Here is a 12500-nt window from a genome sequence, read left to right as displayed (position 1 = left end):
TATATATATATATATATATATATATACTTAGTCCTCTATACATATATCTATTCATTTATTCACTTATTCACTCATTCGTTTATATATGTATTCATTTATTTTCAAATCCCTCAAATAGGTGTCTGTGCTTGTCATCTTATTTATCTATTTACTCATTCATTCATTCATTCATTGTTTCCCAAGCCTCGCAAATTCACGCTGTATTTATTAATTATCTATTTATCGATTTCTTTATCTATTTATCTATACGTTTGTTCATTCATTTATTCATTTATCTGTTCATTTCTTTCTCAGCCTCGCAAATTCGTGCAGGTGTTGGTGCCACAATTCAAACTGGAGCGAGAAGAGCTGGAGGAGGAGGAGGAGGACCTGGAGGAGGAGGAGGAGTAGCTGGACAACAGGACGACCCCGGAGGGCGACCCAAGAGCCAGAGGTCAGCCTCGCTGACGATGAACCATCTCCTGATGGGGAAGAAAGCGCTGACTTCCAAGACGAAGAGGGTCGTCACTCAGGGTATGATACCCACCGTCAAGAAGAAGGTGAGTCAGGGAAGAAGAGGAGGAAGAGGATCAGGAGGAAGAGGGCGAGGCGGAGATGAGGGTGAATATGAGCGTGGGGAGGAGAGGGAGGAGGAAGAGGGAGTGATGATGATGAGGAGGAGAAGGACGAGGAAAAGGAGGTGGAGGAAGAGAGGACAAGAGGGGGAGGGGAGGAAGAGAAGAAGACGAGGAAGATGGAGTAAGAGGGGGAAGGGAGGGTGGGGTGAATATGAGCGTGAGGAGGAGGAGAAAGAGGAATAGGAGGAAGAGGAGTTTATGCACTTCCTCGATGTTAATATAACCGGCGCTTCTATCCGCGCCGAAGAGATGGAGTCCTGGAGGTAATGAATGAAGTACCTGTAGGTGCAAAGAGGACTAGTTGGCAGAGGTTAAAACAGATCACATTTTTTTCGTGAAGATTCTCTAATCTCAAAAGAATACCATGTGACTCCGGTCCGTAGGGTGGGGAGGACGAGGAAGAGGAGGAGGAAAAGGAGGTATATGAAGAAGAGGTAGAAGAAGAAGAGGAAGAGGAGGAGGAAGAAGACGAGGAGGAAGTGGCTGTGATGGCAAATAGTCGTGATAAAGGAACCTATGCATCGATATGAACAAGACTTCTTCCCCCCCCCCCATCGCCCTCTCCCTTCGTCATCGTTGAAAATAATTTCCACCACCTCCTCTTCCTCCTTCAGGTTTTAAATGTAACTAAAACCATTAGTGAATTGGTCGTTTTCTTTACGCCCTCCCAGTTACCCCCAACTACGGCTTTCATCTAAGCAAACATGTAGGCATCCCCTCACAAATATGATTAAGTTCTTACAACGGTGGAGGTGCCTGAGGAGGAGGAGGAGGAGGAGGAGGAGGAGGAGGAGGAGGAGGAGGAGGAGGAGGAGGAGGAGGAGGAGGAGCCTCAGCTTTGGTTCCTTCGTCTTAAGACGATCAATGTCGACTGGGACGAAAAATCTCCTCCTCCTCCTACAGTGAACCAATAGGCACCCATCGAGTGTTTAGGGTGCACTTCATTTAAACAGTGTGGTCAGTTGTGTGCAATGTATTGGAGGATTAACGTAACCCCTGAGAGAGCGAGAGAAAGAGAGAGAATATATATTGTTCAGTCTCGGTACCAACGATGACATTGATTAAGATAAGTGAGGAAGCTACGCTTGACCATCTTCACCCTTTGCTAACTTTGTCCACGACCACCTCTAGCACAAATTCGTTAACCTTGCCCCCTTTTCCCTACAGGCCGAACGGAAACTTAGCGATTCGACGGGAACTCGCTCCAACACTTTCAACCAACAACAACAACAGAAGCAACAACAGACGGCGCCCCTCACGCAGACACCCGCCCGCGCACGTGGAATTCCTGAAAGTGGGAAAGGCACCGAGGCTGGACGACCTGCGGGGGTGGCGGCGGCGGCGGTGGGGGGCGGAGCTTCGAGGACGACCACGCCCCCGAGACTGGTCGCACCTCGATTGCCCCCTCGGGTAGAGACCCTGCACTGGAAGGACGCTCGCAAGGACAGGAGATCTTCCCTCCCCTGCGGCGTGAAGCTACTTGAGCCCATAACACAGGGCGATCAGGGTAAGGCAGTCTCAGTCTATCTCTCTCTCACCCCTCTCTTTCTTTTCCTCTTTCTCTGATTTTCTCTTTCTCGCCCTCTCTCTGTACATACGCAAGCGGAAGTGTACTGGTCTCGCATCTTCCTGGTCCCAGGTTCGAGTCCCGCATGTCTCTCCGATTCCCAGCACTGACTGTTCCCTTACCTATCAGTCTAACTGAATAGGCCAAATGTGTCTGCTCCATTTACGCATTTCCTGGCGTGTCCTTTTCACACACACACACACACACACACACATATATATATATATATATATATATATACACACACATATATATATATACATACATATATACATATGCATATATACATACATATATATATACATACATATATATACATATATACATATGCATATATACATACATATATATATACATATATACATACATATATATATACATATATACATACGTATGTATACATATATACATACATATATACATACATACATATATACATACATACATACATACATACATATATACATATATATATACATACACACATATATATACATATATACATACATACATATATACATATATACATACATACATACATACATACATATATACATACATATATATATATATATATATATATATATATATATATATATATACACACACAATGAAGTTGTAAGGTGCCAATCTACTAAACCTGATTATGTATGACACTTTTAGATTTAATTAATAAACTTATTCATCGAATACCAAACCACTTGTACTGTTGTTTATACAATTGGTGGGCGACAAATAAGTTTTTGGTGATCCTGTGCGAGGCTAAATTTTGGACGACCCTGTACGAGGCTAAACGTTGAGTGGTCATGTGCGAGGCTAAATTTTGGGTGGTGCTACACGAGGCTAGATTTTGGGTGGGCCTGTGTGATGCTAAATTTTGGCCGGTCTTCTACGAGGCTAAAATTTGGGTGGTCCTGTGCGAGGCTAAATTTTGTGGCCCTGTGCAAGGCTAAACGCTGATCTCGTGTCATGTTACATTCCAAGTGGCTTGTGTCCCGCCATAAGGCCCTATGCGAGGCTAAGTTGTTTATGGTTAAGTACGAAGCTAAACACAAAATGGTCTTGTGCGAAGCTATATTCTGACTGCGGAGGAATCCTGGGTGAAGCTAAATGAAGACACTCTAAGTGAGGCTAAATGATGATTGACTTTCTGTTGTTTTAGGTCATGATTGCACCGTATGTAAGCGAGACCAGGAGGTCGTCGATCATATACTTTGTATCTAACAGGTTCTGATATCATCCTCCACTTCTGTTTCAGGACCCGAAGAAGGCAAGGAAGACGAAAGTGACAGCACGTCGACGGAGCTCTGTGACGAAGACGACGAGGACGAGGTGGAGGAGGACAAAGTAAGCGAGCTCGAGGATGACCTCGACGAGAAGACACCGACAAAGAAGAAGAAAAAGAAGAGTAAAAATGACGTTGGGGTCGAAGAAGGAGAGAATGAAGGGAAGGCGAGAAAGAAGGTGATTGAGCCTCTGAAGGCAAAGGAAAAAAGAGGCAAAGAAGAGCAAGAGAGAGAGAAAGGGAAAGAAGAAGAGGAGGAAGAAGAGGAGGACAGAGGATTAGTCATCGCACGCCCATCTTCCCACTCACCAAAGTTGGAGAGCGTGGCTGAGAGCAGGATCGAGAACGACCTTGCAAGAGTTGGAGGAGAAGGTTTAGAGGTAAGAGAAGCGAGTGAAGAAGGAGAGGCAGAGGAGGAGACAAAGAAGGAGGAGAAGGAGCAAGTGGAGGCGGAGGAGGAGGAGGAGGAGGAGGATGAAAGAACTAAGGAGAGTCTAGTGGAGAGAAGAGAAAAGGAAGAGATGGAAGTAGAGGAGAGAAAGGAACAGGAAATGAAAGAAGAGAAAATGGAAACAGTGATAGAAGACAGGGGAAAAGTGTGTATAGAAATCATAGGTGCCTCTGTGACTCCTGCCCCTCCGCCCGCGTCGCCTCCTTCTGCCTCGGCCGCTCCTGACGCAGTAGGAGATTCTCTGGCCCCTCTTCCTTCAGTCTCCTCAGATTCCGCCTCAGCCTCTTCAATCACGCAATCGAAGTCTCCTCCTCCTCCTCCTGCCCCGTCCTCCGGCACTCCACCACCTTCACCACCGCCAATGAAGTCCTCTTCCTCCACGTCCCCGGCGCCCGTCGCAACCAGCTCTCTGTCCGTGTCCCCACCGCTGACCTCCTTGTCTCCGCCCATCGCAGAGATCAACGACTTCTTGTCGCGGTCGCTGCTTTCCTGTTCTCAAGAATCTTTTCCCGAGATCCCCTTCGCCAGGTCCGCCGCGCACCTCCTCCAGGAGCAAGAGGAGGATATTGCGTCGTCGTCTCCGACGGCCAGCAGCTCTGCCGAGACGTCCCCAGAGCACCGTCCAAGGACGTCTTCTCCTTCGCCAGGAGCCGACTGGTCGTCGCCCAAGGACACGACCAAGGAGCAGGAGGACGACGCCCTTGCACTTCCTTCTCCTCCGCCAGAAGCCAGGAAGCCGACTGGACCGCCTTCGTCGCAGTCTCCGTCAGTATCCCCAGAGCCTTCAGCAGCCAACGCCTCGCCTCCTCCAGTAGACGCTGCCGAGCTCCTCCTCGAACCCTATGGTAGGTCACTCGCTCTTTCCTCGGTCACTTCGCCGTCAACCGAGGGCGAGGCAATCCACGGCACATCACCTTTGGTCGCGTCGATCATGATAAGCACATCACCCATAAGCACGTCAGTCATCAGCACATCAGCAGCTCTGAGTGCGTCACCTCTTGCCACCACATCAACCACAGGTACATCACCCACTAGCACATCATCATCATCATCTGTAGGGACATCACACACGGTTAGCTCGCCCATTGCCACGTCATCCCTAGTCACATCAACGCATGTAGTCGCATCAGTCATAGAATCATCGTCAATAAGAACAAAAACCGCAACGTGCCAACCCCGTGTGTCTGCAGACGAAGGAGATAAAGCTAGCCAGGTCCTCCCGGAGGAGGAGGAGGAGGGGGAGGAGGAGGAGGAAAAGAGGGAGAACGATGAGAGAGAACGAGGGGTGATAATCGAGAAGGGGATGTTGGAGAAGCCGGAGAAGCAAGCCTGGGTGGTCAGGGAGAAGGAGGTAGAGAAGGAGGTGAGGAACTTGCCGGAAAAGGTTGTTGAAGTCGGGGTCGGGAAAGAGAGTGTTATATTAGAGATTGTTGGGGAGAAGGGTGGGGGAGGAAAAGAGGGGGACCTAGGTAACCAGGAGACTACCCAGACGGGGACCACGACCCGTCCAAGCCATGACATTCCGGGGGTCCTTCCCCGCCAAATCTTCCACGCCGCGCTCTCGCGGGACCAAAACTGTCGCGCACCGGAGGCCTTGCAAGAGCAGACGCCCGCCGAAGAGATATCAAAACTTCGGGAGAAGGGAGAGGCGGCGGGACGTCTGCCCTTGTCCAAAGAACAGAAAAACGAAATGAACGAGAAACTAGAAGGCGGGTTAGGTCAGGGCGTTCCTGAAGATAAGGGCGACTTAGATGTGTCCGCGACCGAACTAAAGGGAAAGGAACTAGAAGGATCTGTACTTGTGAACCTAGAAACCCAAAAAGTAACGTCGAGGTTAGAAGGATCGGATTCGACCCCAAGTGGGGAACCGGCAAAGAATAAAAAAGTTTCAGATCCCAATTCAGAACCACCTCAAGAGTCACTTCAGCAGACACCTCACCTTACAACCTCAGTGATGAAAGAAAATGTAAATGAGGAACTACACGAGATCAAACCCAGTTTACTGATCGACCTGTCGACACTGCCGTCACCGAAAGAAGCGGGCGCAAGGTCGATCTCCTATGTCGATTCAACATCGACCTCAGCCATCGACACGACAAGTGCTCCTACGAGAGAGCCCCAGTTAGTCGATGATGTGATGTCGAATTCGTTGGTTGATACCGTGAAGAGTAGCGTACCAACCACTTCGTCAGTTGGCACTTCAGAGAACGAGTTGGTACCAACATCAATATCCAGTACTGAGGTTGAAGTACAACCAACATCATTAGTCGACACTGTAGGGGGTGGTATCATACAAACATCACTAGTAGATTCAACTGGTATCAGAACGACACCTGCGTTAATAGCCGGTAGCGTTAGGACGGAAGCCCTACCAACATCGTTAGTTGACACCACACAAAGTGACGTCAGCAGCAACTTGGCTTTAGCGTTGTTAGTAGGTGACTCCGAAAGAGATGTTACACCCACTTCGTTAGTCGATACGTTAAGGAGTGACGTCACACACACCTCGTTAGTCGACACGTTAAGAAGTGACGCCATACCTACCTCGTTAGTCGACAGTTTAAGTCATAACGTCACACACACCTCGTTAGTCGGCACGTTAAGGAGTGACATCACACTTACATCGTCAGTAGACACATCAAAGAGTGACCTCATACCTACCTCGTCCACCGACACGTTAAGGAATGACGTCACACACCCCTTGTTAGTCGACAAGTTGAGTGACGTCATGCCTACCTCGTTAGTCGACACGTTAAGGAATGACGTCACACACCCCTTGTCAGTCGACACGATAAGGAGTGACGTCATACCTACATCGTCAGTCGACACGTTGAGTAACGTCACACACCCCTTGTTAGTCGACACGTTAAGAAGTGACGTTATACCTACCTCGTTAGTCGACACGTTAAGTAGTGACGTCACACCAACCCCTTCAGTCGACATGAGTGACGTCAGGTCTCCCTTGTTCATGGACTCTCAAAAGAGCGAAGTTGTCGCTACCTCTCTTGTTGAGAAACCAACGAGTAACGAATGGACAGTTTCCCTCTCTGCACTGCCTTCGACCCTCCCCGGACATCACCCAGAGTTCCCGGAAGCACTGCCGAAGGGGCCCGGACCTGGCCACGATTTTACCTCAACTCCGGAAGTAGCCACAGCTCCTTCTGTGTCCTCCGGAGGGATAATGCCTTCCGTGGCCCCGGACGCAGGAGGAGAGTTTGGTAGGACACTCTTCAATCGTACCATTCACACCGCTGCCACCAGCGCCGCCACCGATCTCGCCTGTAAGGTAGGGACCTCCCCCAGGCAGGTCTTCGTCGATGTTGCAACGCCTTCTAGCACATCAATTACAACAAGCACTATTTCCGTGGTTGCATCTTCAACAGTCCCAGTTTTTCCGTGCCCCACAACAACCACCACAACCAGCGCAATAACGTACGCCACAACCACCGTTACTGCTTCTTCAAGTGTTTCAACAACCTCTGGAGTCTTTACAACCTGTGCTACAACCACTGCAGTTACCACAGCCGATACTACAACTCTAGTCCCTACATGTATTGCTACCACAACAGTTAGTAATAATGATGTTCCTGCTCACGTTCTCTCTGAAATAGGAAAACCAGCAGTGCCTGCATCTACAAGCGCGACCTTTTCTACAACAGATCACTTGGTCACAGGGGAAAGCGCCATATCAGAAACACCTGCTACAATAGGTGTTACACCAGCCACAAGGCCTTCTTCAGTCAAGGAGGAGGTTACGCAGGCTAAGACAGAGGCATGTGGGAAGGTCACTATCACGGACTTGAAGTCTTCCAAGGAGAGAGACCCCGTCCCAAGCCTGGACGCTTACCCGTGGCTAAGACCCCTCAAGTCTCTACAGGTCGACTTTACCGAAGACAAGAGCAAAGGCTTTACCATTGGGAAGTGGACCGCCATTCCTATTGAGACTCCAAGCGTCGTCTCCAAGACTCCAGTAACGACTTCGGAAGGGGAGCTGGCCGATATGGAAGCTTCACTCTTCACTACGGAGTTCGACACCTCAACGAAATCAAGAGATTTCGCCACGGGATCAACCACCACCACCACTACTACTTCAGAAGCTCGAAAAGAGATTCCAGAAGCCTCAAGAACAGTTTCTGGGTCCTCTTCAGCTGCACCTGTGCTCTCCTTCTGGTCCACAGGCAGCTTCTGCTGTGACTTCAGCCTCCTGTCGGAGACGCAGAGGGCCACAACAAGAGAAAGACGAACGCAGCAGTCCAAGACCATCAGGAACGAAAGAGTGATCGAGAAGGTGGACCAGGGGAACGCGGTGAGTCAGAAAAGAGTTCGAATTCTGGACGACAAAGACGAGGAACCTACTCCAGAGACTAAACTGATCACACCAACGGAGGAGGAAGTTCTCACGAAGGACCAAGTTCAGGACTCAGAAATACGGCTTACTGCCGAGAAAAGCTCTGAGTTGAGGGGCATTATACGAGTTGGGAGGTATCCTGAGAGTGGAGACGAAAACTTCCGGACCGAAAGAGCTAAAGAAGAAATTCAGAAAGACGCCGATGAGCCGGTGACTTTCGCCTTACCGAGTTGGCTCTCCTCGCCGCTCTCATGGGAAAAAGAGACCCCTGCTCCCGCCTCCCCTTCCATCAGCGCCCCCTCCACTACCAGTCTCGTCTTCCCCAGGGGAGTTGACACCACCACCAGCATAGCTTCCATCTCCTCAAACACCTCCTCCTACCTTCCACCAAGAACCATCTCTTCCATCTCCCCGATCTCCATCACTTCCGTCGCCTCTTCCCCTTACGTTACGTCCCCCTCCGCCGCATCTCCATTGTCCTCCACCTTCCCAACCTGGACCATCTCACTCGCGCCCTCCTTTGCCATCAGCAGCTTCTTGGACAGCGCTGTGATCTGCTCCACTTCAACAACCACCTCCACCTACGCCATCCCTACCACTTCCATCACCTTCGCCACACCAATAACCTTCCCTCCCTTGGTAGCTTCTCCTATCTCCACCACTACCTTCTGGTCCTACGAAGTCCCCACTACACCGACGACCCTCAGTACCTCTGTGGTCTCCTCCGCCTCACATTCCACGTCCCCTGTGGTAGCATCTCCTCTTTCCTACACCTTCCCGACACCTACTTTACTCCCAGCGTCCATAGCTCCTGCATCTGTCAGTAGTCCCTCCAACGACACCTCCTCCTCTCCTTTCATTTCATCCTCTCCCGTCCACCAGACACCTTATTCTTTCTCCTACACACCTCGATCTGTCTACTCGGTCTCCCCAACTCTCAGCCCTCTTCACCCACATTCCCCCTCATTGTCTCCAACCTCCTTACGTGTGTGGACAAGCACCTTCCCCACCTACACTACCTTCACTGAGTTCTCCACCTCATCCACTCGCACACCTCTTCTGTCACATGCCCTCTCACCCACCACGACTGCTCTTCCAGCATACGTCTTTTCTCCAACACCCAGCGATTTCTACAAAGTCTCCGCCATCTCACCAACGTCCTCTTCCTTCCCCACCTCTGTTTCTTCCCCCGTCCTCTCCACCTTCCAGTTGTCTACCACCTCCCCTATGCCCATCACCATATCCCCCAGAACTCCGACGGACCCTTCCCCAGGAGGTGTCGCCGAAGTCTCCTCCGCAACGCCGAGATCTTTCGCCTTTCCGTCGTCGCTGTCGGGGGCAACGTCGAGAGTTGCCACCACGGCTTCCAACACGCACTCTGACGAAGTTGACGTTCTTCCTCCTTGGCACACGAAGAAGTCATCGTCGACGACCCCGGAGACGAAGTTCTCTTCGCTAGGTCGTACAACTTCTGTGCCCCTTCTCCCTTCGCCTAAAGAGCCTTGGAGCCCGTTTACCGCACGAATGTCGACCATAGATACAGCAGCAGGTGCGACCACATCAGCGACGGAGCTTCCCGTATCGTCGCCGACAACACCTCCAGCAGCAGACAAAGGTTCTTTGAGCGCCTCCAGTCAAAGACCAGAAGCTCTGGCCACATCTCCGTGCACAGACATTTCTCATCCTCTAACAAGTTTGGCTCCCCCCTTTGTGACCTCAGCAACAACGGAGAAGCCGCTCTTTGCCACCACGTTTTCGCCTGCGAGTCTTACGAGGTTCTCTTCCTCTGCAGCATTTTCTTCTCGGGCGCCCGAGGAGTGGATAGGAGCACCAGATCCTCCTCCACCATGGGTGCCACCAAAACACACACAACCTTCCCTGCGTCCGCAGGTCTCTGCAGGAACGCCCTCACCCTCGAAGGTCATGCAGGACGTGTTCTCCGAGTCTCACTTGTTCAGAACAACGAACGACGCAGTCGCCACGAAAACGACTTCGACGTCCGTGACCTCGGCTTCTGTGATTTCGACATTCACAAGTTCTACTACTTCGAAACAAGCCTCCTCCTTCTTTGGCGAAGATCCTTCGCGGGTCCTCCTGACATCGCTTCCCACCCAGTCTTCGTCATCCACTTCGGAGAAACCTTCGCTCGCTCCTGATAATGCCTCTGCTGCCACGAAGGAAGAGGTACCGTTCTCTGTCAAGGAGACTTCATTAGGAATGGAAAGAGTGGCCTCTGGAGTCACCGATGTCTCCTTAGAAGGTTCTTCCTTTGCTTTGAGAGCACCTTCGCTTCGTGCTGCTGAGACCTCATTTGAAACTGGTGAAGCACCATCTGCAGCCGTTGAACTACCACTTACTACTAGAGATGCACCATTTAATACTAGGGATTCACCAATTACCATTAGTGATGCACCATTTACTATAAGTGAGGCACCATTTACTACTAGTAAACTACCATTAAGTACCTGTGATGCACCAAATACTTCTAGCGAAACACTCTTAGCTGTAACCACTAGTGTGTTAACTTTTACTGTTCGTAATGGCTTCGAGTCTGTGCGTGACTTACCGCTAAGGTCTCACAAAGCACAATCATCTGTGTCAGAGTTTCCGTCATTTGCTGCCAACACTAAGGCCTCGTCATCTTTTCCCCTTGACGACGTCTTGCTATATACAACCACCAGGTTGCCAACATCTACCCCCGAATCTCCACTACTTCCATCGTCACCACCACCATTGTCTTCGAGAGCACCAGCATACACTCCCGATGAGCCTCGATCCACTATCGAAGTGGTGTTATCTACAGCCGAAGTCTTGTCACCCACAAAAGAACCGTTACAGAAAGAACCGGTACAATCTTACGCCAATGTGACGTCATCCCACGAAGCTAATCACTCGCCCTTTGCGTCCTTCTATTGTTTTCCTCCCTCACCCTCACACTCCCCAGCTTCCTTGCCCACTCCAAGGAAGACCTTCGTTGAGGAAGGAGACAAACACGTTCAGGAATATTCCCCCATTTTGTTTACTTCAGATCCATCCTCAGATTCCCCTAACGTCCTCGAAAACTTGCTTAAGAAGGAGACTCCTGAAGACTTACATCTCGAAGAAAAACCCTCCTCCGAGGAGCCTCTAGTAGAACACGCGAAGACGTCCACCGCCTTCGGGTTTTGTTCGCAGTTCTTCCACTTGTCGAGCGAGCCCTTGCCGACGACGCGGCCCGTCTCACCAGTAGTAACTTCCTTCTTCTCTACCAGAACATCTCCGGTAACTCAGGCGTCTGCCTACGCCTCCCCGTTAGCCACCAGCCCACTCCTCCCTCCCTCACAAAGGTCTTCGCAAGGCCCGTCCCAGGAGTTCTTCGGAACGCCTCCGTTGACCACGAGTCCACCCTTGATCTCCTCAACGGAGAGCAAGATCGCCTCTGACCAGGGACAGGAGTCTTTTGTCACGCCCCTCACGTCTCCCCTGACTGAGGACCCGAAGCCCTTCGGAGTGATCTCGCCATCGACCACCAGCCAAGGGCAGATCCACTTCAGGGACGCTGCTGCGGCAGCGGTCTTCTCGGCGTCCCTCCTGCTGGCGAAACTCTCCGGGTCGCGCGAGCTTCTGGAGACGGAAGAGGAGGAGGAAGAGGAAGACGAGACGGAGGAAAAGAAGAGGAAAGAGGAGAAGGAGAGGATGGAGAGGGTTAGGAAACATGAAGGACAGACGAAGGAAGAGAGCAAGAAAAAGTCAGGATCAGATGACGTCAAGAGCAAAGGTGTTAAAGAGCTTGAACGAAGAAAAGTTCACGAAGTCTACGAAAAGAGGAGACTGCAGAAGAGGAGGAACAGCGAAGCGGCCCTACAGACTCTCATGAAAGAGAACACCAAGATCCTACAACGCATCCTGAAGCAGAAATCCTTCGAGGAATCCCGGTTCTATAGCATCAAAGAGTCCGAAACCCCGCACAACTCGCCCGTCGAAGAAGAGAAGGGGCTCGTCCACTCCGCCTCCGTATCCCCGACGACGCTCATGTTTCTCACCCGCTTCGACAAGGACAAGTCCCCGGAACCCTGGCGAGAGATGACCTCACCGCCCATCTTCACCAGGCTCTCCTCCTCGTCACCAGCAGTATCTTCCCTTGCTCTCACCTCCTCGAACACCCCGACCACGCAGTCCTCAGTGTCCACCACACCCGTTGCTCTTTCCCCGACTGCCGTTTCCTCCACCAGCTGTCTTCTGACGGGCCAACG

The 12500-nt window shown here is 50.8% G+C and overlaps 2 protein-coding genes across 4 annotated transcripts in view; both read left to right on the top strand.

The window, feature by feature from the left end:
* The window catches only part of LOC143034396 (uncharacterized), a 308834-nt gene that overhangs the window by 287517 nt on the left and 8817 nt on the right, over positions 1 to 12500 (top strand). For all 3 annotated transcript variants that reach the window (XM_076200383.1, XM_076200382.1, XM_076200384.1), the window contains 3 exons: positions 295 to 539; positions 1785 to 2124; positions 3443 to 4765. In XM_076200383.1, the coding sequence (XP_076056498.1) occupies positions 295 to 539; positions 1785 to 2124; positions 3443 to 4765 (1908 nt within the window). The remainder of the gene's footprint in view (positions 1 to 294; positions 540 to 1784; positions 2125 to 3442; positions 4766 to 12500) is intronic.
* Positions 5125 to 12500, top strand: part of LOC143034395 (uncharacterized) — a 9981-nt gene continuing 2605 nt past the window's right edge. The window contains exon 1 of the mRNA XM_076200381.1: positions 5125 to 12500. This exon is cut by the window's right edge and continues 2605 nt beyond it. Coding sequence (XP_076056496.1) covers positions 5224 to 12500 — 7277 coding nt within the window. The 5' untranslated portion in view covers positions 5125 to 5223.

This window comes from Oratosquilla oratoria, chromosome 17 (genome assembly GCF_046742065.1).
Source record: "Oratosquilla oratoria isolate Oo_2021 chromosome 17, ASM4674206v1, whole genome shotgun sequence".
NCBI classification, from domain to species: Eukaryota; Metazoa; Arthropoda; class Malacostraca; order Stomatopoda; family Squillidae; genus Oratosquilla; species Oratosquilla oratoria.
This window is presented reverse-complemented; position numbering and strand designations above follow the sequence as displayed.